This window comes from Pituophis catenifer, unplaced genomic scaffold (genome assembly GCF_029215685.1).
Source record: "Pituophis catenifer annectens isolate HBS135680 unplaced genomic scaffold, rPitCat1.0.hap2 SCAF_1, whole genome shotgun sequence".
Taxonomy (NCBI): domain Eukaryota; kingdom Metazoa; phylum Chordata; class Lepidosauria; order Squamata; family Colubridae; genus Pituophis; species Pituophis catenifer.
Window position 1 is genome coordinate 117,177,277 of NW_027256881.1, and position 27,630 is coordinate 117,204,906.

At 36.0% G+C, this 27,630-nt stretch overlaps 1 protein-coding gene across 1 annotated transcript; it reads left to right on the forward strand.

The window, feature by feature from the left end:
* Positions 1–27,344, forward strand: SLC17A5 (solute carrier family 17 member 5). Its single transcript, XM_070932906.1, has 11 exons — positions 1–792; positions 10,001–10,197; positions 11,765–11,998; positions 13,753–13,840; positions 14,113–14,199; positions 14,800–14,918; positions 15,343–15,501; positions 18,131–18,263; positions 21,407–21,554; positions 23,793–23,883; positions 27,124–27,344. Exons 1-11 carry the CDS (start codon positions 705–707, stop codon positions 27,259–27,261), a joined length of 1,482 nt encoding a protein of 493 aa, XP_070789007.1. The 5' UTR covers positions 1–704; the 3' UTR covers positions 27,262–27,344.
* The last annotated feature ends 286 nt before the right edge of the window (positions 27,345–27,630 follow it).

Consider the following 27,630-nt stretch of genomic DNA (forward strand, 5'->3'; position numbering starts at 1 on the left):
AGCAAATGCGTATTCATTGTCATCTACGGTAGAGTAGAATTTAACTTTTCTATGATTATGATTTCTGCACCATATGTCTTTAGTACATATGTTAGAAATAAGATATTCTATAGATAGGAGAGAGAGAGAGAGATCTGTAGGATATCCTGTTTCCTACACAAACTTCGAAGTACCATCTGGGCTGCAAAATTGCCTTTGCACTACACAGACTCCAGTAAAATACCAAGCATATCCATTATAGGATCTTCTATTTTGCAAAACAAAACAAATCTTTTTTTTCAATAAGTATTTCATTTCTAGCTAGCAGTCAGGGACAGGTGCCGCCACCTGCTGGCATTGCGGGCAAGTCTCTCTCTCTCTCTCTCTCTCTCGTTATATTTGTTAGCTTTCCAGGCATGGACACCCTTCGCAGTTTCAAAGGCCGAATGCGGGACCCGCAAACTCCCCCCCCCCTCCGCCTCCTCCAACACCTTTCCTTTTGTCAAGCAGAAGAAGAATGCCAGTACTAAAGATGGCCGAGTACAAGAAGCGGAGCAGGAAGAAAAGCCGGCCAGCGGGGCTGAATCTTGAGATGAGTCGTATTTGTGCCCGCTACAGGTCACGTGCCACAGATCACGTGCCGGTTCCTGGAGCTTTGCTTTTCTAGCCCGGGAGACTCGGGGGACCGGCCAGTGGGGTTCTTTTGGAATCCGGAGCAAGGCGACATGCAGACTCCGAAGCCAGAAAAGGCAGAAGAGGAGGAGGACCGTACTCCGCTTTTACTGTCCGACTCTCAGCCCAGCCCCAAAGAGGGTAAGAATCGCCACTGAAGGAGTCTCTTGTCTTCTTCCCTGGCTCCCGCGGTTCTCTTTTTCTCCTCTTAACTTGGTGACACTGAAGAAACACCCGTGTTCTGGTGGGCGCGTCACCGTTTTTAAGTACCTCTGTTAATGGGAAATTTTGACTGCTTCAAACCTCCGGTTTAAAACCTCCCAAGAGTGAAATCCCTCCGGATTCAGCGATGCTAACTCCTGAGTCATTCAGGGAACATGTTGCTACCAGAGCAGAGGCACCCAAGAGTGGTGGACGACCGAATTTATTGAGGCGCTTTATATATTTAGGCAGATGTGTCTATAAAATGCTTGCAGGCAGTAGTGAAAGGAAATATGTGAAATGTTAGCAAGAGGGGATCACTTCCACCTTTCCCTACTGGGAATGGCCACTGGTCATAAACTATATAAGAAAATAGAATAGATTGTTTTGATTGCAGGTCAGTGCCATGATATATATTTTTTCCATCTATTTAATTCATTAATTGAAGAAGCTGTCCTACATCATACTGTTTCTCATTCTGGTTATTTATTTATTTATTTATTTGTTCAATTTATATGCCGCCCTCCTCCGAAGACTCAGGACATCTTACAATGCACTTATAGCAATAGCCTTCATTCTTTTGTATATACCTGCTTATTAGGGCTTTTGCCCCCCCCCCCATAAGCGGCGTTTCTACAAAGTCAGCTTATTGCCCCCACAATCCAGGTCCTCAATTTACCAACCTCGGAAGGATGGAAGGCTGAGTCAACCTTGAGCCTGGTGAGATTTGAACTCGCACTAATTGCAGGCAGCTGGCAGCTAAGTGCTACATAACAGCACTTAGTCCGCTGCACCACCAAGGCTCTATATTGTCTGGTTACTTCCATACAGATCTTCTCTATCATTATTTCCATGCAAACAATAAGAGAATTGCAATGATTTTGGGGGGGGAGGCATAATTTGCTAAGGATTCAGAAGACATAACTTCTGGGAGTGGGAAATGCCCAATTTACTTCAACACAGATGTTTCAAGACATGTTCATGATGAACTAAGTATAAGTATACACACACTATAAGTACACACACAGATAAATTATATATACTAAAGAAGAACCCATGTTACTTAAGGCTACATAGAATCTGGGATAAGATATGGTTTACTTTATTTGCTGTCTTGCAATTTAACTTAAAATTGCAAGACAATTTAAAATAGATTTGCATTTCCAAATCTATTATAATTTTGAGCCCTCTCTTCGGCCTATAGATCCACAAAGTTGTACAAAAAGATAAAATGAGAACAGAATGGGGAGGGCTAAGTGCACACCAGGGAAACAAGTGACTGATATAAATAAATCTGTCTTAGCTGGTGCGTGGTCCAAATTCATTCATTCATTTGTGGATAATGTTTTAACACCCCACATGAAAAATTATGGCACTAATTAATGTGATTATAATTAAAACTTCCACACCTCACATTCAGTTAGATGAGAAATTAGCAAGGTTGTTCTCAATCCCCTACTCTAGCCTAAAGAAAAATAAATTATGTTTGAGGTTTTTAAATATCTCTAGTTATCTTTAAAAATATCTAATAAATAAATTTAGAAAGGATAAAAAAGTCTAATTTCCTGTGTTCAAATTGGGAGGAAAAATATGGTAGCTGCAATTTTAGCCAAATTGATTACTGTAATTATATAAAATTGTAGCATAACTATTTACTATTAGATGGGTGGGGAAAATGGCATTCATACTAAACGTAATAGTGAACATGCACTCAGTATTTTTTTTTTTTAATTTTTATATGCCGCCCTTCTCCAGAGACTCAGGGCGGCTTACAATGCGTTAAGCAATAGCCTTCATACTTTTGTATATTTTTATACAAAGTCAGCTTATTGCCCCCACAAACCGGGGTCTCATTTTACCCACCTTAGAAAGAATGGAAGGCTGAGTCGACCTTGAGCCTGGTGAGAATTGAACTCGCAGTAATTGCAGGCAGCTGGATGTTAAATGCTGCCTTAGTAGGAGGCATTAGCCTCCTACGCCACTCAGGCTCCTCAGGCTCATAACTCCTATGATGGCGTTAAAAAAGACACAACCATTGTGGACTGTTTTTCTATTGAGAAAAGTAGAAATATGTTCACATGATAGCAAAGCTTTAAAATCCTTTCACAAATAATAGCAATTAGTTTTTGTTTTTGTTTTAATTTGATTTATATGCCGCCCTTCTCCGGAGACTCAGGGCGGCTTACAATGCGTTAAGCAATAGCCTTCATACTTTTGTATATTTATATAAGGTCAGCTTATTGCCCCCACAAACTGGATCCTCGATTTACCTACCTTAGAAAGGATGAAAGGCTGAATCAACCTTGAGCCGGTTGTTATACCAAAAATAACAGAAAATTGTTATTCTGGGCAAGTCACTGCTAGTCGATTTTCTTATGATCTTAATTTATATATTAAATTAATTTATAGTTTATAAGCAAATACAGGTACTCTCCTAACTGTTAATCTCAAGCACAAAATAAAAAAGAAAACAACATACAGTAGAACCTCTGGTCACGACCATAATTCGTTCCATAACTTTGGTCACAACCCAATTTGGTCATGACACGAACCTAATTGGAAATTTGGCGCTTACCAAAAAAATATTGGTGCGGAAGGGGAAATCGGCTGTTGCCGTGTTTGATCGCAACCAATTTTTTGGGCGGAACCTGATTTGCTCATGGTCAGAAGCGTTCATGACCGGAAGTTCTACTGTATATTAGTTATTATTGGATTTTTATCCCATCAAAACTAAAATGTCTAATACTAATTCTGAAGATGCAGAAAATTAAATCCACCTTTATGTAGTGGAAATCTTGAAGGATACCCCTGTCAAATAATATTATTCAGAAGTATTTATACCTTTGTTTGAAATAATGTGAAGGAATGAAAGTAGGACCATCTTTGAAAATACAAAACTTGACTAGGGGAGAAGATTCCATTGTAGTTGGATAATCATTACATTTTCTAGGTACTACCGGTATCTGCATTAGTTTTCTTATAATAGTTTAATTGCTCCTGTAACGGCTATTATTAAAACAATAAACTTGATCATTATTTTGGCATTCACATAGGACCTGTTTTTAAAATTATCTGGGATAGCAACTAAATTTTTTTTTGCCATGATTGTTAAAGTGAAAATTCCAGTAAATATTGAGAAAAATGGGTTTATTCATCCCATGAGTCTAGAAGTTACTAAAGGTAAGATATTAGCACTCAAGACAGACCTGTGGAAATATCTGTGATTAGTTTATTAAGAGTGATAAGTTTCTTCAGGATAGTTTCTTCTGTCACTCCTGCTGGGAAATTAATGATAAGATCCTTCAGCATAAATAATTTTCTTACAAAGTCATTCTTTCTGTGAAACTAATGATAAGATCCTTCAGGATAAGTAATATTCTCACAAGGTCATTCTTGCTGGGAAACTAATGTTTATCGGAAATTCCAAAACATGATGAGAAAGGCCTGACAATTTGTTTTATGAAAATTCTAATACATAATACTGACTTTGCCAGCAACCGATCTATTCAGTTTGAGAATTCACTATATTTCAGCTTCTCCATTCTGTACAACTAAAAAATAAAAATCAGATTAATCGTGAAGGAATAACCGGTTTGAACTGGCTCAATCCATTTGAATAACTTAAGTAATTGAATGCGGAAATAATAATCATCACATTTCTTCCCCCTGCCCCCATAAGGAAATCCAACAACAACAAAATAGGTTTATTGCAGTGAAAATTATTGCTTTACAGAATTACCTTCAATATTTCACCAGGTTACTAGCTAGAATATGTTTTGAAATTATTGCATCGGTCAATAATTTCATCATTTGTTGGAGTTGAAAAACATTTCCTCCCATTTTTGCTAAAGTTCTTTTGGAGGAAGATTAACAAATATCCATGTTCAGCATGAATAGTGCTTAACTTGCATTCTAAATGTTAGCTTGCTTTTTCTGCAATTGTGAATGAAATGTTTGCTAGTTATATGTGAATAGTTTCAATACAGATTGAAATCTGTTTTGCAGTTATGTTCTTGTTTTCTTTCGTCCCTTGCCCTTTCTTTAATTTAACATTTGGCTAAAATACTTATATTTCAGTTAGTTAATTTGTAGAACTTTCTTCTATTCTTAATTTCTGAGTTTATTTTTACTTTTTTGGTCTGAAATTGCTATATTACCATTTAAATACAGCTAATTACAGGAATGGCATATTCCTTTTTATTTTTGCTCTGTGATTTTTATATTGAAAGGCAAATAGTCAAATTGAAAAAGATGAATTTGAAATTGTTTTCTTGCAGGAGATACACATTCCAAAAATCTATCCTGAAAATATAAGGTTTTTTAATTCATATTAAAAAGTTCTGTACCATTCAGGGCTTGAATGGAATACATAGAGAATGAATAATTATTTATTCATTCTCCTTTAATTCTCTCAATTTTCTCATTTAAAGATGTAATTTTAACAAATTATTCTTCCTTCCGGTCGAGCTCAATTCCTGATAACTTCCTGTCTACATTTTTCTGCCAACAGTAGAAAGTGTGGTATTGTACGACCTGAATACCCTTTGAAGTATTCCATACCAAAGATGGTGATAAGTTGGACCATTTACAAATGTACTAAATTATTGTAAAGTAGGGATATGACATTCACAGGAGCATGGTCTGAAAAGTTAGTAGTATCTATATAACATACTTTGTTTTTAGATGTAAAGGAATAGGATACCAGAATATAATCAAACAAATGCAGCAATCCATATTCAAAAGAAAGCAAAATTCAGGGCAGGTTGAATGGATCATAAAACACCCATCACATTACATTTGTACATATAACCTTGCAAAGTATTACAAATCTGAGAATATAATTGGGGACTGGAAGTTTTAGTGTACATGACTAATTTTATCTCTGGAACAACTTTGTGAGGCACATTGGAATATTTCTCAGACAAGTCACATAAAAAGTGTCCTGAGCTAAGTGTGGAACTGAACCTCCTGTGTCAATAGCTCTAGTGTAGTCCAAAAGCCTGACAATTAGTTAGCAATTAGCTAGGACAGCAAATTAGTCCAAATTTGCTTACTTTGCTTTTGTCCAATAGCAGATCATTAAACCACATGGCAAACGTATTTCAAAACTAAGAGGAATTTAAGGTATTTCAAAAGTTCTTTGTTGATATGGTTTGGAGGGGGAAATCACCTGGTTAAAGAAAAAAAGTTTAAAATAATGGGGTAATACCTCAGGGTATTTGAATTTCAAACAATATGTTTTCTGTGTGGTATAATTAAACATAGCAATGCAAGGGAAACAGGGTTTATCACAGAAAACTAATTTAAAATAGTCACAATTCAGTGGTTAAAAGCACTAGCTTCAAAATACAGTGAAGTTATCTTCAGTCACAGTGTTCTGGATTAACCTTAAAAATGGAAAGTACAGTATTTAACGTTCTGTATTTACAAGTAGTCTTTGCTTAACAAAGCTAATTGGGAACAGAGACTGTTGTCAAGCAACATGGTTGTAAGTAGAAAGAGGTTGTGCCTCTGCTGTTTAGCAGCAGCAGCAGTTCCAGCTAACCCAGTTGTCATCATTTAGCGAAGACCACACAAGTTCTTGCAATTTCCTGCAAGTTTCCCTATTGATTTTGCCTGTGGCAAATTGGCAGGGAAAGTAGCAAATTGTGATCATGTGACCATGGGATGCTGCAAGAGCCATACATACGAGGACCATTTGTAACTATCGCTTGTCCAACACTGTCATAAATTTGAACAGTCACTGAATGAATGGCCATCAAATGAGGACCACCTGTACTTATCAGAAAATGAGTTTTAACCTACCTTATTTTTTAATTAAAAATCTACTAAACATAATATGTTTTAAGTCACTAAAATGTTGGTTTTAAATGCAAATTAGCCCCCAAAATGTATCAAGTGGTGAAGTTCAGTATTTTATGAATGATTAAGTTAGCAACTAGGCAGATTCTTATCGTTTGTGCACATCCCTCATTCAAATCTGCGAAGCTCTCCCATAGATGATTTAGGATTAGCTGCTGTCATTCAGCTAATAGAAGAATACAATTGTCTACTGTTGTGTACTATTAGAAGGATGACAGAAATATGTTTTTACAAAATGTATACATAGAATTTTCTTTACTAGCTTACCCTAGTACTAGCACTGTGGTGTAGTTGCAGTATTTATCATAACATGCTTGATGTACCTTTGAGCTTCTAAAAGATCTGGTTGGTTACTATTGGACACTGAATTCTAGGACTTTGATCTCCCTGATTGAAGTAGTTCTTATGTATTTCAGACAGCTGATTCACTCTGTTTATCTAGTCTAGAAGCCACAGTTAACTCTGAGTTAAAACCAGCTTATAAAAATAAGACGGCAGTCTTATGAGTCACCATAGATTATTATGTCATATTTATACAAGGCAAAATATAAAAAAAAGCATTACAATTATTAGTGTTTTTTTTTTAAAAAAAAAATCCACTGGAATACGTGTCTTTCCCCTTCTCATGCTAATCTTTCATTTCATAGTTTTTACAGCAAAAGTTATACTGATAGAACTTCACATGTGTGTGTGGATTGGTACCGGCAAAATAAAAAAAAGGTCCTTTTCTTTCCATGCCTGTGTAGCCATAAAATTGTCATTGATTTCTTCACACATGAGGAAATAACTGTGATCGATAGCTCTATTTACAACTTAGCAACATAGGTTGACTTAAAGCAAACATTTAGTACAAAGTAAATGTCTTATTTTGTGGGTGTGTGCGTGTGCACACATCCGCATAGGACACAATGGAAATAAATTATAGGGAGAATGAAAAGGAATGTTTTGTTTAAATCTAGAAGAAAGGAAGTTGCTGAAAAAATAGCTGTTCAACAGGATATTCCACACGCAGCAGAGAAGTAGAACTGGGAGGAGGGAACATGTAAATGTAATTGGTGAAAAGAGCAGTGGATTCAGGTTAGCGTCACTGGTGAACAGCAGCATATTAGTGCTAGTAGCATTAAAAAGCATTGCGTACTATTAACGTTTTGTATGGGAACAGCAAGATTTTACCTTTGAAGAATAGCCTATGTCTAGTTTAGACTGTTCGCATAAAAAAATAAGACGGAAGTTTCCTCAAAGAATTTCCAGGAAGTTTCTGTTCTGTTCTGATCATGGAACATTTCAATAAATCTGTGCAACTATAACTAGGAAATGATACAATATGAATATGAAAACAAGATTGGTTGCAAAAACAGAAGCTTCCTTGGATGTTAAAGGTAAGAAATTACCTTTGAAAGGTACTTATATTAAGTGGTACAAGTCAAAATCTTTTCCAAATTGAAAAAAAAGTATTTTGCTATATTATTTAATTTTTTTTCAGGGAAAAATAGTATTTTCTTTGTTTTATGTATATTTAAAGCAAGATGATGGTGAATGTGATATGGTATATTTGTATATTAGGACAATAAGTGCTGTGTTAAGACATTATTAAATTTTATCAATTTATCAGAAAGGCTTATCAAAAAGGGAGATTGTTTTTCATGTTTGTTTTTAATTGTAATACTATAAGTTTTTGTTCCTTACTTCTGTTTATTCCAATTAGACCTGTCCTTGAATAATTGTGCTAGAATTGCAATAGGCTTTATAATATACTTGATTTCAATTATGTAAAAGTAATATAAAGAATATGAAGTTTATAGCACTTATTATTTGATCCTATTTATTAGACTTTATGTATTGTTGACTAAACATGGCATCAAATTAATGTTCTATTCGTTTAGCTTTATTTTGTTTAACCTAAAGGGTAGTAGGAAGGCTGTTGCTAATATCATGTAAAGAATCTTAAAATCCAAAGCCCTTTAATTCCCGGTAAAATGAAACCTGCATCTATATGATTTTAATCTACTTGGACTTAATGTTCAAGCTTTTCATTATTTATAAAGGTAAATTCATTTTTAAAGCTGGAAGGATTAGAGAAAGAACAATAGCTACTATGTATGAATAATCATTACACCTTCTAAAAAAGTTTAAGTAGTGAATGTATAGCAAGTGTTATCATGGTACCATGAATTTGGGTGGGGAACTGCAGATTTATAGAATAATTTTTGCCAAAAATTGCTGCTGGAAAGAGTGTGCTTAGTCTGGATTTCCTGAAGAAGCCCTTCAAAAGAGTTTGCTGTTTCAATAATTTTAATATTTGTAAGCCACCCAGAGTCACTTATGTGAAATAGGCAACTATATAAATCAATCCAACAAGCAAATAAAATGTTTATGTTATTTGCAGCTTTTATGCTCCTATATTTTTAAGAGATAGCCATGAATTCAATTTAACTTTCAGATTCCATTTGTTCTTAGTGTTGCAAGTTTGCATCCCTTCTTGTCATCAATCATCATTATCAATGATTGCGTCATGTCAGCTGAGAGGGCTCAAGCAGAGGACTTTCAACTTTTTCACTTTGAGTTTATGGACAGTAAAATATGATATCTGGGGAGATAGGAGCCCATCTATTCAATCTTGTATTTTGTACTTTAAATTTCATGTCATATAGCATTTTAATTGTGATGTTCCTGAGATGAATAAACAAACAGGAGCCACCCCATCTCTATTAGTCTTTACCGTCTCTGATAAAATTAAAACTTCACCAGGAGCTTTCCCTATCCTGATCTATTTAGCTTCTTGCTGCCCTGATAGCAGAGGCCAGGCCTGTAGACGGTTATCTCCTAGTGGTGACCTTGTTGTCTCTACTTTGGAGACCTTGATTTTAACCAAGGGAAATTTTGCTAATAAAAACATGCTGTTATTGGTAGTCTGGAGATGAGATGGAGACAGATGTAGAATTGTATCCAGAAGATTATCGAAGTGAATCCAGCATCAACTCTCCTACCTCTTTTGTGCCATGTGGAACTATCAACAATTTACCTCTGTTGATTAAGTCTGTTTATTTTATTGTGAATCAGTTACTTACTCCCATGTACAGCCTTACTTAATCCACTACTATGGTTCTTTGATGGGGATAAATGGAGTAGAAAATGCTTTACATCTTGCTTCTTGCGGGAATAGGCTAATCTTAATGGTGTTGACCCTTGTATTTGGTTAAATATTACAGCTGAGCAAGACTACAAGGATTATTTGTCCTTGGAAGGAAATGCCATTAACAATTATGTGTTTTTCTTTTTCTTTTAGTGCCTTTATGGTGTTCTGCTCGCCTCAGTTTAGCAATATGGGCCTTCTTTGGATTTTTCCTCTTGTACGCACTTCGTGTGAATTTAAGTGTTGCCTTAGTGGACATGGTTGAACCAAATACAAGCTTGAACAAGAATATCACCTCAAATGTGTGCCCGGAGCATTCTTCCACTCCAGTAGCTCCTCGTAATACTACGGTAATTTTAACAAGTTTATTTTTCAGAATGTGAGCTATACCTAATTGTTAAGCATTAGATCTATAATGGAAGACTGGGATGCCAATAGGCTTCAGCAAGTTTTTATTGACTAGATTATTTCTTTTCTTCCCACAAGAAGAATATCTCTGCAAATTATAATAAACAAAGCCTATCACAGGGGTCTGCAACCTTAAATACTCAAAGAGCCATTTGGACCCGTTTCCCACAAAAAAGAAAACACCGGGAGCCACAAAACCTGGGTGGGCTTGGCCAACTCAATGTCACTCACTTGCACCAGTCACATGACCCCCCCCCCCAGGCACGCCTACCCAGCCGGTCATTAGGGTAGTCAACCAGTTGTTAAAAACACCGGGAACCACAAAATCCTTTTGATATCTCTCCCTCTCTCTTCCCCTCTCTCCCTCTCTCTATGTCTCTCTCTCCCCCCCTCTCTGTATCTCTCTGTCTCTGCCCTGGCCGCTTCTCCATCCCCCGCCGTTGCCCCCTACCTTCTCAGGCCAGGTGAGGAGTGACTGGGAGGGGAGAGCCAGCCAGCGGTGGCATCACCTGACACAGAGCCACAGCAGAGGGTCCAAAGAGCCACATGCGGCTCCAGAGCTGCAGGTTGCTGACCTTTGGCCTATCATATATTGGTTCCTCAACCTTCCAAAAGACACATTGCTGTGTGAAAAGGCTTGGAAAAGATGCCTTGCTGTTTCTTTTAACTAATGTAGTCATTTCTAAATGAACATATTTGGGCTGTAATCCTGTAAATATAATCAAGGAATAAGGGGCCAAGGAACCCAAAGAAACTCAAAATCAAAATTTGAGTAGCATTGTGTTGTATGTCAAGTTTTGGATTTGAATAAGTCCTCTTATGAAGTATGTACTATACATAAGGAGTGTAGTGTCCTACTAACTTTGGGAAGCTAACAATTCCTGAAACTCAACATAATCTTATACAGATTTATGATACAATGCAATTATGGTGCCTAATAAACTATCCCTTATCTTAGCATGATATATATCAGGCTCCACTAATATCTTGGGCCAGGGACAGAGAACAGAGATATATCAGTGATCAGATTTAGTATGAGAGACTTCTTTTATTGATGTACCTTTAACAATGCTCTTTGAACTGCTAACAAAAGTGTGTAATGTCTTATATTTCAAGCATGGTAACATAATCAGTTGAATGCATTGATAAAAATAGAAAACAAACCAGAAAAGGATTCCAAAACAATGTATATATTATTTACATTATTTAAAAACAGTTTTATAACACTTCTCTTTGACATATTATAATAATTAAATTAGCAAACAGTTTAAAAAATGATGTTTTTGTAGTGGGTATACATTGTAAGAAGCTTTTTTTCATATATGTCATACTAATGAGCACAGAGATTACTGTTACAGAAAATGGCATTTGTTAACCAGGCTGTAACTGGGAGCAAATTCCACAAAGGCTCATGTGTCATTAAAGAGTGAGAGAACACAATATTTATTTTATTTTATTTTTGCTCTTATGATGTAGAAAATATTGCCTCTTCCTCTCTCCTGTTTTTAGGGAAAAAGCTATCCTTGGGATGCTGATATGCAAGGCTGGATCCTTGGGTCCTTCTTCTATGGCTACATCATTACTCAGGTTCCTGGGGGATATCTGGCACGCCGATTTGGGGCAAAGCTGCTGCTGGGATTTGGCATCTTGGGTACTGCTGTTTTCACCTTGTTCACACCGTTAGCAGCAGATCTAGGAGCTGGGTTCCTCATAGCAGTCAGAGTTTTGGAAGGTCTAGGCGAGGTAATCTCTTGTTTTTCATTTGATATTGGCAAAATGGTGGGAAAGAAGGGAAAACACCCAAGTCATTAATTGACCCCTGCTCTTCATAGTTTTCTGACATGAGTATCTCCTGCCTACTCACTCTCTTAAATCTTGTCACAGAACTTCAACATGTTGTACTTAGATATGGAACTTGAGTGTTCCTTTTCTGTCAGTTCTTCTAGGTTCACATGAAAATTATGTGAAACACATTATGAAAATAATGTGGGTTTTTTTTGTGAGTGCAACTCTAGTATTTGCAAAAGACAAAGTGTGTAAAGCACAATCTTTGTGAAAAAATTGTAGATATGAAGAGTAGTATACTGTTCTGTACCTGAATAATCCAACTCTCTCTAGTCCTGCTGCCTCATATTAGTAGAAGGCATTTGTGGGAGGGATGAGCAAAGAATGTCAAGAACATTAAATCCCCAAAGTGAAGGCACAAAAACAAATTTCAGCTTCATCCATACCTTACAGTATTTAATGGAGCACTTTGTTTTTTGTTGCAGTTAATCATTTTCAAGGCAGTTCTCAATATTTTGGAACACAAAATAGTTTAGTCATTAAATCAGATTCATGATGTAAAATTATGCCCAGAGTTACATTACAGGAGAAATGGGAGGGATAAAAATTTAATAAATAAAATGCCATACATCTACTCATTAGAGTATCTTTAAAAATATCAGCAGACCAAACCATTCAAGAGTTGACCAGAATAAAATATTGTTTAGTTGTCTTGAGAGGCATCCAAAGTTGACAGCCGTTAAAAGAATAGACTCTGCCCATAATATTCTCCCTAGTGAACAATGAAAGACTAGTTTCTTAGAAGCTGATCATAGAAGTGTCCTAGAAGCTGATCCTAAAACGGATTGTCCCGTTGCATCTTCGGATGCTCATACATCTTAAACATTATTGCTTCTTGTTTTCATTTTAAATTCTGCATTATTTTAACTCGGGTCTAACTTAATTTAAGAATAAGTGTTATTTTTTTTTATTAAAAAATCTTTCACTGCCTGATTACATTACATCATGCTTCACTACATATCAGTATTTAAGGGCTAGATAGAAGAAATATTTTGGTGGCTAAGACTTGGCAAAAATTGAGCGATCAGTATACCCGTCCACAAAACATTTTCATCTGAAGATCTATGACGGGCACAAATTTAGTTCTGCTTAATTGCTCTTTAGCTATGTGGACTTGCTGAAAACAATGGCTTCATGCTAATATAATCAGTACTTTCCTAGGATTTATTGAAGGAAAAAACATTTCATTAAAATAAAATATTGTATTTTATCAATGAATACTTATCTTGTTTTTTATATATATATTACACATAATACACACACACATATGTATGTATGTATGTATGTATGTATGTATGTATGTATGTATCTTTAGCCAGGTTCTTCCTACGTAAACCAAGATTTTTATGCAGCCCTAGTTCAGTGAAATCGCAATCCACTAGTTTCTAGGCTTTTTTCAGGCAGCCAGCAAGTACACTGCTGCCCATTGCTGGCTGCCTGAAAAAAGCCTAGAAACTAGTGGATTGTGATTTCACTGAACTAGGGCTGCATAAAAATCTTGGTTTACGTAGGAAGAACCTGGCTAAGGAGAAATACACATAAAGTCCTACGAAAAGAAAAGAAAACACACACACAGACATACACACACACACACACACACACACACACACACACACACACACACATATATAATAAACATATATATTTTTCAGGGTGTAACGTTCCCAGCCATGCATGCAATGTGGTCTAATTGGGCTCCTCCATTAGAACGCAGTAAACTCCTTAGTATTTCATATGCAGGTAAGATTTCATAAATATTTTTAAATTTGACCATGGTTGACGGGTGGGTGGGGGGGCGAGAAGATGTTGCAGGGCTATGAATTTCCTCCCTTCCCTCATCCTGTATTCTTCTTGGTATTCATGGCCATGGCTCACTGTAATGCAGGCCTTGCTTTTAACCAGGTTATCATGGTTGTTATTGGTAGTCAGTTGTTATTTTAGCCACGGTTGATAATTTGTTTACAAGATACATACTGTCAGCATTTTTTTAAAAAAAATCTTTTCATTTGTAGGTGCACAGCTAGGAACAGTTGTTTCACTTCCCTTGTCTGGTGTAATATGCTTTTATGTAGATTGGAGTTACGTATTCTACATATTTGGTAAGTAGTCTCCTTGTAAGCATAATTCTTTGCTTAAGGCTTTTTATGTTTATCTGTACATTGTACAGATGCTTTATTTTTCATACTTCTGGAGATTTTGATTGTGTGATTTTATTTCATTTTTTCTGTCAGGGAGATTCAAAAATGCAAATTGTTAAGAAATTTGGTGATTCCAAGCAGTCGTGGGATGTGGGCTTGTATTTTCCTTAATAATTCAGCCTTTATGTAATCCTATTTTCTAAGCATTTCGTGTGTGTGTGTGTGTGTGTTTCTCTCCTCTCCCAGCTGCTATCATTTTACATTTAACACCTTTAGCCATACTGGAGCCAACAGATCTGAAAGTTAATATGTTAAGTACTATCTATTATGCACTAACAATTGATTTTGATATAGCTGGGACACATTGACACAAACTTGTAAACATCACACAAAAACAATGCTGTTGAAATGCCCTGTAACTTTTCAAGGTTTTTTTTTCCTTGCAAAGGATTGTTACAAGACTCTTATATACACATGCAGATAATTTCTAGTTAGTCTAACCATAGACATTTTTTTCCTGTCTTCAACTTAAACACAAGCACTTTTTTCTTTCACTTTAAGGTACCTTAGGTGTGTTGTGGTTCCTCTTCTGGATATGTGTTGTTAGTGATACACCTGAAACTCACAAGACAATTTCCCCTGCTGAAAAAGAATATATTCTGTCTTCCCTTTCACAACAGGTACGAACCATCAACAAATAGTTATCATCCAGGTTAATTGCAATATAAAGTATAAATATCCACTGTCTATATAAAAGGGAAAAGTAGTCCTTAAATATGCTTCTAATCCAGCTAATTTTTTAAAAAATTCAAAGACTAATAAGGGTTTCATTCATCTTCAAAAACAAGTTCTTCGAACCTATGATTTTCATTTTAAGTTAATACAGCCTAACAAACTATAGTGAAATGGTGGTAGCTATTCTCCAGTGAAAGAGATTTAGATTCAGTAAGATATACTACCTAATCATATAGCCTAGTTTTTTTATATTGCATCTGTGTGCAAAAATTTATGTCAGAATTAATCCTTCATAATGCTGAATAACTGATTCTTTAAAAATTAAATTCCTTGAGATCTGAAGGTTTTGAATGTATTCTTTCCATTTAGCTTTCTACCCAAAAATCTGTGCCTTGGAAAGCCATGTTGAAATCTGTTCCACTGTGGGCCATTGTTGTTGCACACTTTTCTTACAATTGGACATTCTACACTCTCCTTACCCTGCTGCCTACATACATGAAGGAGATTTTGAGATTTGATGTGCAGGAGGTAAGCCACTCTTATGCATTCCAATTTTACAAAGATTAACTTTAATCCTAAAGTGGTATAACCGTGAACCTAGGCTTTATAACTGTATTAATTATTCTGAAGTAATTCAGTTAATATCTAGACTGAATGAGAATTTGATTCCCAATCTTAGGCCCAATTCTTGCATTTCTGTCCATCTTTCTATTCAACAGTGCGCTCGCACAGAGAGGGCCTCTTCAGGGTGCCGTCGGCCAGACAATGTCGGCTGGCAATCCCCAGGGGGAGAGCCTTCTCTGTGGCGGCACCTGCCCTCTGGAACGACCTACCCCCAGAGATACGCACAATATCAGACCTCCGGACTTTTCGTCAGGCCCTGAAAACACATCTATTTCATCTAGCCGGGCTGGCTTGATCCCATCCTTGTGGTTTTAATTTGTAATTGGTTTTAACTGGGTTGTTTTAAATTGATGGCCAAAATTATTTAATGTCTTTTAAACTGCTTTTAAATTTTATATGTTGTGTTTTACCGTGGCTGTTCATCGCCCTGAGTCCTGTTGGAGAAGGGTGGTATACAAATTAAATAAATAAATAAATAAACAGATAGTTCAGATTTTTGTAAGAACCAAAGTATTATATAATCTTCCCGGGATATGGCTATAGTTAAATTACGGTGTGTGTACTCCAGGAGAATTCCTTTTATGAAATTATTGTAATAAATGGACATTACAAACTCTTTTAGTGGGGTCTTTTCACAAGTAATCATGTCTTCTGGGTGGACTTTCTTTTCTTTCTTTTCTTTCTTTATTCAAATTTCTATACCGCCCTTCTCCTTTCGGACTCAGGGCGGTGAACAGCCAAAAAATAAAACATTTTATATACAAAAGTTAAAATAACTTTAAAATAATTAAATAAATTTGGCCCATTAATTTAAAACATTCCAATTAAAAACCATATCAAAATTATTAAAACCAATCATAAAATCAGGACAGCCCGGCTAACTGAAAAAAATAGGTTTTGAGAGCCCAACGAAAAGTCCGGAGGTCTGGGATCACTCGTATCTCTGGGGGTAGATTGTTCCAGAAGGTGAGTGCTACCAGAGAAGGCTCTCCCCCTGGGGTCGCCAGCCGACATTGCCTGGCCAACGGCACCCTGAGGAGGCCCTCTCTGTGGGAGCGAACTGGCCAGTGGGAGGCAATTCTGGCCGGTGGGAGGACTATTCTAAAAGGAACAAAAATGGAGAAAAATGTTGGCTTCCTACAGATTGCCTGATGCATACTTGCATTTCTTCAGAAGGGTATATACTTAACCTAAGAACCAGGAAAGAATCTTAGTAACAGGACAGACCAGTTTAAATTCTTCAGTTAATATGTAATCAGAACTTGGAATCTTGCTTCCTTTTTTCCCTTTTTATATAGTCTACATCATAGGTGTCAAACTCACCACATTTCATTGCCGTCACGTGATGTTTCATGATGTTTTTCCCATTCATGGAGCTGCGGTGGGCGTGGCCTATGCGTGATGCAGTTTGACACCCCTGGTCTACTTGGTGGGGGGAGTTTCTTTTTTTTTAACTGCAGTGCCTTGAATCTAAAAGGGGCTATTGAACTAATATTTCCCTCTCCTCCAGTAAAATACACCTAAACCAGGGGTGAAATCCAGCAAGTTCTGACAGGTTCTGGAGAACTGGTAGCAGAAATTTTGAGCAGTTTGAAGAATCTGTAGCAGAAATTTTGAGTAGTTCGAAGAACCAGCAAATACCACCTCTGGCTGGTCCCAGAGTAGGGTGGGAATGGAGATTTTGCAATATCTTTTCCCCGGAGTGGGGAGGGAATGGAGATTTTGCAATATCCTTCCCCCAGGAGTGGGGAGGGAATGGAGATTTTGCAATATCCTTCCCCTGGAATGGGGTGGAATGGAGATTTTGCAGTATCCTTCCCCTGCCACGCCCACCAAGCCACACCACGCCCACCAAGCCACGCCCACAGAACCGGTAGTAAAAAAATGTGGATTTCACCACTGATCTAAACCAAATGGAGCAATGGCAATATCCATTCTAATCCAGAATCATGAAAAAAGCTTTTGTCTTAAATTTATAATGGGTCTCCAATGGAACAGGTGTTGCATCTTGGCCGCATACTTAAAATTCATTACTATATTTCTGTTTCCATTGTTTATCATTAAAAAAGGTTACTTTGTTTAAGTAATTTTTAAGTAATGCCTTTATTCTCAAAGACTTCAGGCAATTTCAACAATTGTCTGGGAGCTCCATATTAATATTACGTACATACAAAAGCTTTTATAGTGAAGGAAGCCAGAGAGAGGCTGTATTTTTCTCATCTTGCAAACATCTGTTTGGTGGTTGGAAGGAATGAAGTAACCTGAAGATGGATCAGTATCAAAAGAGCCACAAAACGTTGTATATAAATTACTGGTCACCTGCCTGCATTATTTACTAATATATTGTTTCTGTTTGTGTTTATTTTTAAATCTGTGATCCTCTATAGGAGTGTGTGTGTTTGTGTTTGATCATATCTAAAAATATGATACATTACTTATGCTTACATCATAAATCATATCTATGATCCGACAAAGAATTGTTCAAACTATTTTTAATAACAGAACCATCCCCAACCATTTTCCCCCTCTACAGAATGGATTCTTATCTGCACTTCCTTATTTTGGTTGCTGGGTTTGTATAATTGTGTGTGGTCAGTTTGCGGACTATTTACGGGAAAAGAAAAATATGTCAACAGTCTGTGTTCGCAAAACATTTACAGCAATAGGTAAGAAAAGCATTTGTTTCTAATGTAGCCTATAGCTCATTGAGAATACTTGGTATTTTAGAATACTTAGCATTTGATATGCCACAGTTTAATTTTTTGAATGTAAATATATATATTCCAAATGCCATATCTGGAAATGAATGAATGAGAATATATATTCATATATATATATATTCATATATATATATATATATATATATATATATATATATATATATATATATATATATATATATATATATATATATATATATATATATATATATATATTGTGTGTGTGTGTACACGTACGTACGTACGTATGTATGTATGTATTTCTCTTTAGCCAGGTTCTTCCTACATAAACCAAGATTTTTATGCAGCCCTAGTTCAGTGAAATCCCAATCCACTAGTTTCTAGACTTTTTTTCCAGCAGCCAGCAAGCTCCCTACTGCCCATTGGGAGACTAACGAGACTAAGATAGATCTATTTCGGATTTATAAGCCCTCATCAGTAAGCCACACCTTCATCCCATGTATCCTCCCTGTAAAGGTACAGTATTTGTTTTCTTTTCTTTTCTTAAGCCTTTATGTGTATTTCTCTTTAGCCAGGTTCTTCCTACATAAACCAAGATTTTTATGCAGCCTTAGTTCAGTGAAATCTCCCAATGGGCAGCAGGGAGCTTGCTGGCTGCTGGAAAAAAAGCCCAGAAACTAGTGGATTGGGATTATATATATATATATTCTCATTCATTCATTCATTTCCAGATATGGCATTTCTTACATAAGATGGACTTTCCCAATTACAGTACACTTGTTGGTCAGAAGGACCCTGCTCCTTCCTGGATTGACTCAGTATATCTTGCATATGTGTGAAGGTCACAATCTAGAAGACTATATGAATCTTGTATAAGTATGATTCTTAAAATAAGATTTCCCTATGGTAATTACATCTATTTCGGGTCTGAACAACCAGACACGTGTGCAGAATGCAACCTAATTATTATGTTCTACCTGTAATAGAGGAATTTTCCCAGTCTGGCTGCCTACACCTGGGAACAATTAGACAAGGTTGTCTAATTGGGGGAGGAGTAATTTTAGCCTAGAATCACTGCACACATGCAAAAGGGCTAACTCCCTGTTTGAACTCCCTCCCTGCCAGGCTGGTGCTTCTCAACATCTAACAATGATAAGGATCACCCTGATATTTTTAGGAACATTTTTTGGGGGGGGGGTGAGGGATCAATGAGCAAAACATGCTAGCATTATAACTTTGCTCAAAATGATAGGAAGCTGCCTTATGCCAATTCAAACTTTTGCCCACCTGATAAATGGCATAATACGAAGTAGTTTCTGTAGTACTAGGTAGAAATTAGCTCTCCTGAAGTTCAGAAAAGCATCTTCTGTAGGATTACTTAGACATACCAGTATGCTGCTTCTACTCATAATTGCGTGTTTTAAATGCAGCTGCCATGCTCTTGCTTCCCTCTGAATCTTTTGATAACTTAATACCTTGAAACAAACTGAAATTATAATGCATACATTAATTTTGAGATTATTAGGTAAGGAAATTGCTATCTTTATTCACAATTCTTTTTTTGTTTTGTTTCCCACATTAGTCTTTGCTTGCTGCCTTGCCTTAAAATAAATAGCTGTGAATACAACAAAGACCATTAATAACTTGGTGTATTCTTTTTTTACAGACCCAATTGATTTTTAATACAGATTCAGTATGTTGATTTTAATAAAGCTGCAGCAACAGCTTGGGTGTTGCTATAAAACATGAAAGGCAGTTTACCCCATCTGAATTTTAAAGTTTGTTTTGTACACTAGATGGCAGGATAATCACGCGATATTTTCTAATTTAATTCTTTTTGTTTATCATAGCAAAATAGTAATAATCAGCCAATCTCAAAGTATCACATAGAGCACACAAATTCATATACTTGCATTAAAAAACAGTTGCTTTTTAAAAACATATGGACAACAAAGGCAATTGAACCTCCCAGAAAGTCTAGCAGGAATTTTGATGCACATTTTGTAATATGGCTAGTAGAAAGCATAAGTGTAATTTTAGTCAAGCCATTAAAAACAGTTTCATGTTACTCCAGCAAACACCATTATTTTGAATTAATTTGAATCTTTCAGTAACAATGTTAGATTTCTACCACTTAATATACTGAACTGTCTGTGAAATGCCACTGTATTGGCGATGCATTCTTATATAGGTAGTCTACTTGATGTACCACCATAATTGAGCCTGGAATTGTGTTTGTACATTGTACCAGACATTAAGTGGATCACCACATGACTGGACCCAATTTTATGACTTTTGAAACTGTCATAAAGCAAACATTGTAGTTGTAAAGCAAATCCATTGTCCACAATGGGTAGATTTTGCCAAAACCTGGATATAAACTCTGATTTTTTTTAAAAAAAAATTAAGTTGCGGTCATGTGACCATGGAATATTGAGAACCATAAATATGAGCTAGTTGCCAAGTACCCAAAATGTGATAATGTGATTATGGAAAGGAGGCCCAGCCTTTGGAACTTCTAATCCAGCTCATAAGTAGCTCTGGGGAGGTCCATCAAAACTTTGAATGGTTGCTAAGTGACCAGTTATAAATCAAGGTAGCTTACCTGTGAAAGCTATCTTCTATCCAGATTGTTGATCTGCCTATTGAGTTCAACCTTTATATACAGTGCTATCAAATTACAAATACCCTCATCTTGTGTGCCCACAGTTCTGCCTGCTTTCTTCTAAAATCCTGCTGTCTTTGTTTCCAAATGTCTACATAATACTGTATTAATCCCCTATGTCTCCAATATATTGACTTTCTTGTGCTGATAATATTGTAGTGGGTTCTTTGAACATGGATGGAGGAGAATACACCTGCTTCTATTTACAAATTCCAAGGAATATGTATGCCATTCTTGTTCCCTGACAATATACCATGGTACTGTTGAGCTATTGTCTGTTTTAGACAATGTTATCTCTTTTATTTAGGGATGAAGGGCGAAATTATGCTTCAGCGACCCTCTGTTGCAGGTCAAGAGCTGAAAGCTATAGTTATAAACAAAAATCAAAATTACACTAAAACATCATGAAAAGAATTAATAGAAAGTGTTTGTATAAAGTTTCTGTTTTTTTGTTTTAATTAAGGAATGGTTGGGCCTGCAGTGTTCCTTATGGCAGCTGGATTTATAGGTTGCAATTATGAAGTGGCAGTTGTATTTTTAACCATATCAACAACACTTGGAGGGTTTTCCACGTCAGGTTACAGTATCAACCACTTGGATATTGCACCATCGTAAGTTTTTTTTTTAACTGTTTTTACCACTAGTTAAGTTTTTTACTAGCTGTTAATTAAGCTTTCCTGAAACAGATAATCTCATTATACTATGTATAAGGCACAGAATTCAATGAAGAATGATTTTAGAAATTGTAGATTGTTGCAAACCATGTCATACCTTTCTTAAGAGATTCTCACAAGTTGAATTTTTATTGTCATCAACATTGGGCATGTTCTCCAAAACTGGTACAAATATCAGAGGACAACTATAGATTCCTTCCTGGTAGACATTTCTTAGTGATGAAAGAAAAAATATTTTCATCCTTAATATTTTTGTTGATTTTCCATTAAGAATAAAGATAAATGGAGAAGACTAGGGAAGAGTGACAAATAGAAATTCTATTTGTGAAACAGAACTCTTTCAAAATAATTTTGAAATAATAAAAGTAGGTATTACAGTGCATGTGACAAAAGCTAGTTTCTCTACAAATGTTCCCAGGACTGCTTCCATTTTAGGCATGCTGTGTCATGTTAATCATGGCTTCTCTCAGCTGGAATGGAGAGAACCAAAAACACTTGTCAAAACCAAACTTAAAAAGCAAATCTTGGGCTCAGTTTCTGGTGTCCTCAATCAGAAGAAACTTTCTTAATAAGTTCTCAAATGATAATTACTGGATGGTTTGCAGTTGGCTCCCCTGTATTGGGCAGAAAACCACCACCCAGCATGTGGACAGATTTTGGTGTGGCCAGGTTTTATAAATCTGCCATTGAAAGCTCCATTGGAAAGAGTTCTTTGTTGTCAAAGTGAATGAAAAAAAATATAGAGAAAGAAAAGTTGGGGAAAAATATTTCTTTGTTATGAGTGGAAAGTATTCTCTCCCCAACATGGCTCCTCTAACCTTCCATAGTTACTAGATGTTGTTCTTTTCCCTTACCACTACGGCCATCTGGAGCTGGTGGACAAACATGTGTACAGCTGTTAGTCCTCCTCCTTTCCACTTTCCACTTGTCACAGTTCTCATAATGATAGCATCTTCCTGGATCATCAAATGCTCCTCTGATCCATTTGGGTTTTGTGTGTTTGGGAGGGAGGGTGTTTGTTGTTTTTGGTTCCCTCACTACACACACATGGGATCATATGCCATTCAATTCTCTAGAACGCTGGACATGTTTTTTTTAATTCTCTGGAGAGTGGCAAATACATTTGATAAATAAATCATCTCATTTCAAATATAACTTCAAGCAATACCCACCTCAAAATTTAATATTTAAATTCTTGTTAATCCATTGCAACAAAAACAGTACAGATTTTTGTGGCACCTTTAAGAAATATATTATGTCATAAGCTTTCCTAGATCATATTTCTTCTAATACATGCAATTGATTGGCTGTTTTAAATTAATTTAATTAATATTAAATTAAATTAAATTATAAATTATAATTTTAAATTATAATTTCCCCATTATGTTCTATACAATGCTAATAACTAGTTATAAAATTTTATTTATCTCATAGATCCCATACCTTAAATATATCTAGTATTTCTGAAATAATATAAGTATAGATTATACAAGATTATCAAAAAGACACCAGCTGCATTCAAATACCAATACACGGTAATTTATATCGACTGACAATCCTTTATTTCATATATTTTCCCAGAAGGACAATTTTTTTGTGTGTATGGAGATTCTCTTGTAAACGGCATAGTTGTTGAAAAGAGCCAGTTGTAGACATTGTACAACTAAGACATTTCTTAATGGGTGGAAGATCTTACTTTTTTTCTGGAGGGAAATGCTACACTAAGCTGTTTTGAGATAGACTTTGTGCTTAACATTTGCAGGATGCATACCATAGGTATCTACTGTATATGTGTATTTATTAAATAACAATGCTGTTGGAAAGTATAGTTTGTCTTAGCTGTCTAGTCTGGGCTGAAATGAAGTTGGAGGGAAACCATTTAATTTGCAGTGGGAATACCCATGCTAATATCGTAAGAAGCTTGGACACATGAGAAGCGTTTCTAATCCTCTGCAGACAAGTGGATGAATCATGTGTGAAATTCTTTCTCGTCTCCCATTTCAATCTGTCAGGAGGCTTTGGATGCCAAAATGCTTGGACTGCTGTTGAGAAAATTCCTCTGTTGTGGAAGTGCACATATAATTTAATCTGGTTCTGAAGGGGCAAGAAAAGAATTGCAAAATCGAGAACTGGAAAGTTCCAAGGACTAATCCTTGTTTTCTCCTATTAATTTAGCTATGCCGGCATCCTCCTTGGAATCACAAATTCATTTGGTACTATTCCCGGAATGGTAGGACCACTTGTTGCTAAGGCTCTGACTCACAGTGTAAGTCACACTTATTTTATTTTTAGAAATGTAAAAAAAAGTCTCGTACCATTCTTAGTTGAATAATAACTGTATTCCCTTGCTGATATCAAAAGGCTGAGCATTAGGGACCTGATTTGTACTTGATAAGAATTCACCACAAAATCCTAAAATCATAGGCCAGCTGAGAAGTTGGAAATATATCCCAGGAATGGCCACTGTTAAATTGCACTTTAATTACTTTAAAAAAAAAAATCACATGAATCTGTCTAGATACTTTTAAGAAAATATTGACGAGTGTGTCTTAAATTACATATTAATAAATAAATAAAGCCAATTATTTATTTTCCCTTAATATTCTATTTATTAATAGAACTCTGTAAAAATATATCTTTTAGCAAAGAAATTTTGCTCTGAGAGTTCCCAATACAAATCTCTTATTTTAAAATAATTCTTCTCACAAAGCACTGCAAAGTAACTCCAAAAGTCAGCAACCAAATTAAGTAAATATAAAATAAAATTAGGATAGTCTATAATCAGGAGATAGCACAGCACCAGAAAGGAAACATGAATTCAAAAATTAATTTTGAAAAAATATATAGGCCAGACCTCTGAAGAATTTTTCTATATATTCACATTAATGTTTCGTCGTTTTTTTAAAAAGGCCATATAGCTAGAAGTTTGTAACTGACTAAGCAGCTTCAAAAAATTCTTTATTTAGTTCTCAATATAATACTGGAGGAATGTCAGTTATATTTTAGTAAGTATTAAGCATCTTTAGAAACTAGGGTTAAAGTTCTAACTTCAACTGTAGCTTATGTATACAATAAAAATCACATAATATAAATTATAAGTATAGTTCTTTTGTCCTTTTGCTTAATTGGCCAAATTCAACATTTCTTTGTTTTTATTATTCAAATTTATTATTCAAATTTCTATACCGCCCTTCTCCTTTCGGACTCAGGGCGGTGAACAGCCAAGATAAAAACATCTATACATAACATCACAGTTAAAAATAAAGTTAAAATAATTTATAAATTTGGCCCATAATTTAAAACTTGTCAATTAAAATCAATATTAAAATTTTAAAACTAACCCTAAAATCAATACAGACCGGCTAACTGAAAAAAATAAGTTTTTAGGGCCCGACGAAAAATCCGGAGGTTGGAGATCACTCGTATCTCTGGGGGTAGATTGTTCCATAGGGTAGGTGCCACCACAGAGAAAGCTCTCCTCCTGGGGGTCGTCAGTGGCATTGTCTGGCCGACGGCACCCTGAGGAGGCCCTCCCTGTGGGAGCGAACCGGCCGGTGGGAGGCTATTGGTGGCAGAAGGCGGTCCCGTAAGTACCCTGGCCCTAAGCCATGGAGCGCTTTAAAGGTGATCACCAACACCTTGAAGCGCACCCGGAAGTCCACCGGAAGCCAATGCAGCTCGCGCAGGAGAGGAGTCACATGGGAGCTCCCCATCGCTCCCATAATCCCCCGCGCAGCCACATTCTGCACCAGTTGGAACCTCCAGGTGTACCCCAAGGGGAGCCCCATGTAGAGAGCGTTACAATAGTCCAGACGAGAAGTGACGAGTGCTTGAGTGACCGTGCGTAGGGAGTCCCGGTCCAGAAAGGGGCGCAACTGGCGTATCAGGCGAACCTGACAAATAGTAATAGTAATTATGCACAAATAAATCTGTAACTTTCAAGTATCACTTTTCCCGTTCTCTAAATCAATGGTTTAAATTAGAAATAAATAGTACTTTCCAATATGAGCTCATTTAAATCTTAACTGAATTCTTATTTTCCATTTCCACACATTGTAGTGGTATCTAAGTCAGTAAACTGAATTTGGTGCTTATTCCTGAACAAGAGTTGGGAGTGTGGTATCTACACTTTTTTTCTAAGAGAAATGATTGAATCTTCACATCCTCCTTTTCTTCTGACTTCTTGCTATTTAATTATGCCTGAGGTTGCAATTCAGCAAGGTAGAGTAGAATCTGCCTAAGTCAAACAGTAGCCATAACCTAACATGGAATTAAAATAATTGTTAATTAGTCCTAGCTCTCTTTGTCTATGTGCTTAGAAAGTTATAATTTACATAGTGCAACTGCTGTAGTTGTTTTGTTAACAAAGATCTTGCAATAGGTGGAAGCAAATTTCCTGGCTAAAACTTCTGCTGTATAGTGGTGAAGTAGCATTGCATTTTTATTTAACAATGAGAATTAAAATGCCTTAGCTATATCAATGTTCACATGATTCTTTATGATTCTTATTACTCCAATTATGAATTACTGGAAACTTACAAGCAATGCATTGAAGGGTTAGCCCAAAGTATTCAATTGTGTGTGCAGTTTTTCCCCAATCTAACTTTTACCAAGTTCCTTTCTTTCTTTAATCACCATTTGTAGGCTTTTCTTGGTTCTTCTCAGCTGTATTCACTAGTAATTCATATTTAAGCTTACCATTTTTCTGTGCTTTGCTCAAACTCATTTCTAGGATTCCTTTTCAAACTACACAGTTTAAATCTTGGCCAAACTGACTAGTCCACTTTTCTCATGGAAGGTGGGCAGCCTTTTTTTTAAGAGTTTTTAAAACCCTTTCACAGTTGAAATAATGGCCCCAAAGAAGCAGGAAGTCCCCACTTTCATTGATATCTACAGTGGAGGCAGGATGGAGGGATATAACAAATTATAGTAAGATAGAAAACTGTCAATTTATTTAACAACAAGAGAGTGTAGCCACAGGTATACGAGAGTGGAGTTTCTGTCATGATGTCAGTATGAACCTGTGATCATTTTGACACAATTTCAGATTGCCTTAGATGCCTATATCAAAGCTGAATTTTCATTCAGCCATGCAGTTCACTGGGTAATCTTAACCCACTTTATTCCTCTTTAATTCAACTCTCAAGGTTGATGAAATAAAACAATAGGGAAGAGAGCAATAGAGCTCTTTGGAGGGAAGTTACAAGTGTAGATAATTTTGCTTAGATATAATAGTCTGGCACAAATACCAAATATTAGTGAATTCAGTTGTAATAATCTTTAAACTATAAATCTCCTTCCCCTTATTAAGAAAGTTGCAAATTGCTGAGCTGTTAACTAGATTAATTACATCTAATATTGAAAAATAATTTTTAATGAGATTAAGAATAAAAAAAATAAAAGACTTGCAAGAGGATACAATGAATATCTTAATGGAAAGCATTTTTCTCACTCTTAAGCATCATCATGCTGTACTGATTCATCCTTTGTATTCCTCTTTTACCAGAACACTATAGAAGAATGGCGGAACGTGTTTTATATTGCTTCTGCCCTTAACTTATTTGGAGCTATTTTCTTTGCATTGTTCAGCAGCGGAGAAGTGCAAAACTGGGCACTCAATGGTTACCATATACATAGGAACTAAAGGAATTCTGGAGAGAATGACAAAGCATTACAATTACGTCACTCGGAATGCCTTTTATGGGGATCTCTGTTAAACTAACAGAGTTCCTTTCCCGGAATTGTAAAGACATTTTACATTTTTAATATGCTGATTTTTGTATTAAACTGGGATCTAATCCAACAGATTTACACTTTCATTTGGTATATATGAAGATGTGCCATATTTTAATCTATGTTATCTACTTTTTAAATATTTATTTATAAAATCAATGGAATATGAGTGATTATTAAAATGCCAAGAAGTTGTAATGAAGGGATAATGTATAAAAAGAAATGCAGAATGTTTGTATTGCCTCAAGAGTGACGTTTGTTAGAATTGTTGCTATTTTAC

Coding starts and splice junctions, on each gene's coding strand:
- SLC17A5 (XM_070932906.1), top strand. CDS start 705: ATGCAGACTCCGAAGCCAGAAAAGGCAGAAGAGGAGGAGGACCGTACT. Junction 13,841..14,112: donor CCTTAGTATTTCATATGCAG/GTAAGATTTCAT, acceptor TTTCATTTGTAG/GTGCACAGCTAGGAACAGTT. Junction 14,200..14,799: donor TTACGTATTCTACATATTTG/GTAAGTAGTCTC, acceptor TTTCACTTTAAG/GTACCTTAGGTGTGTTGTGG.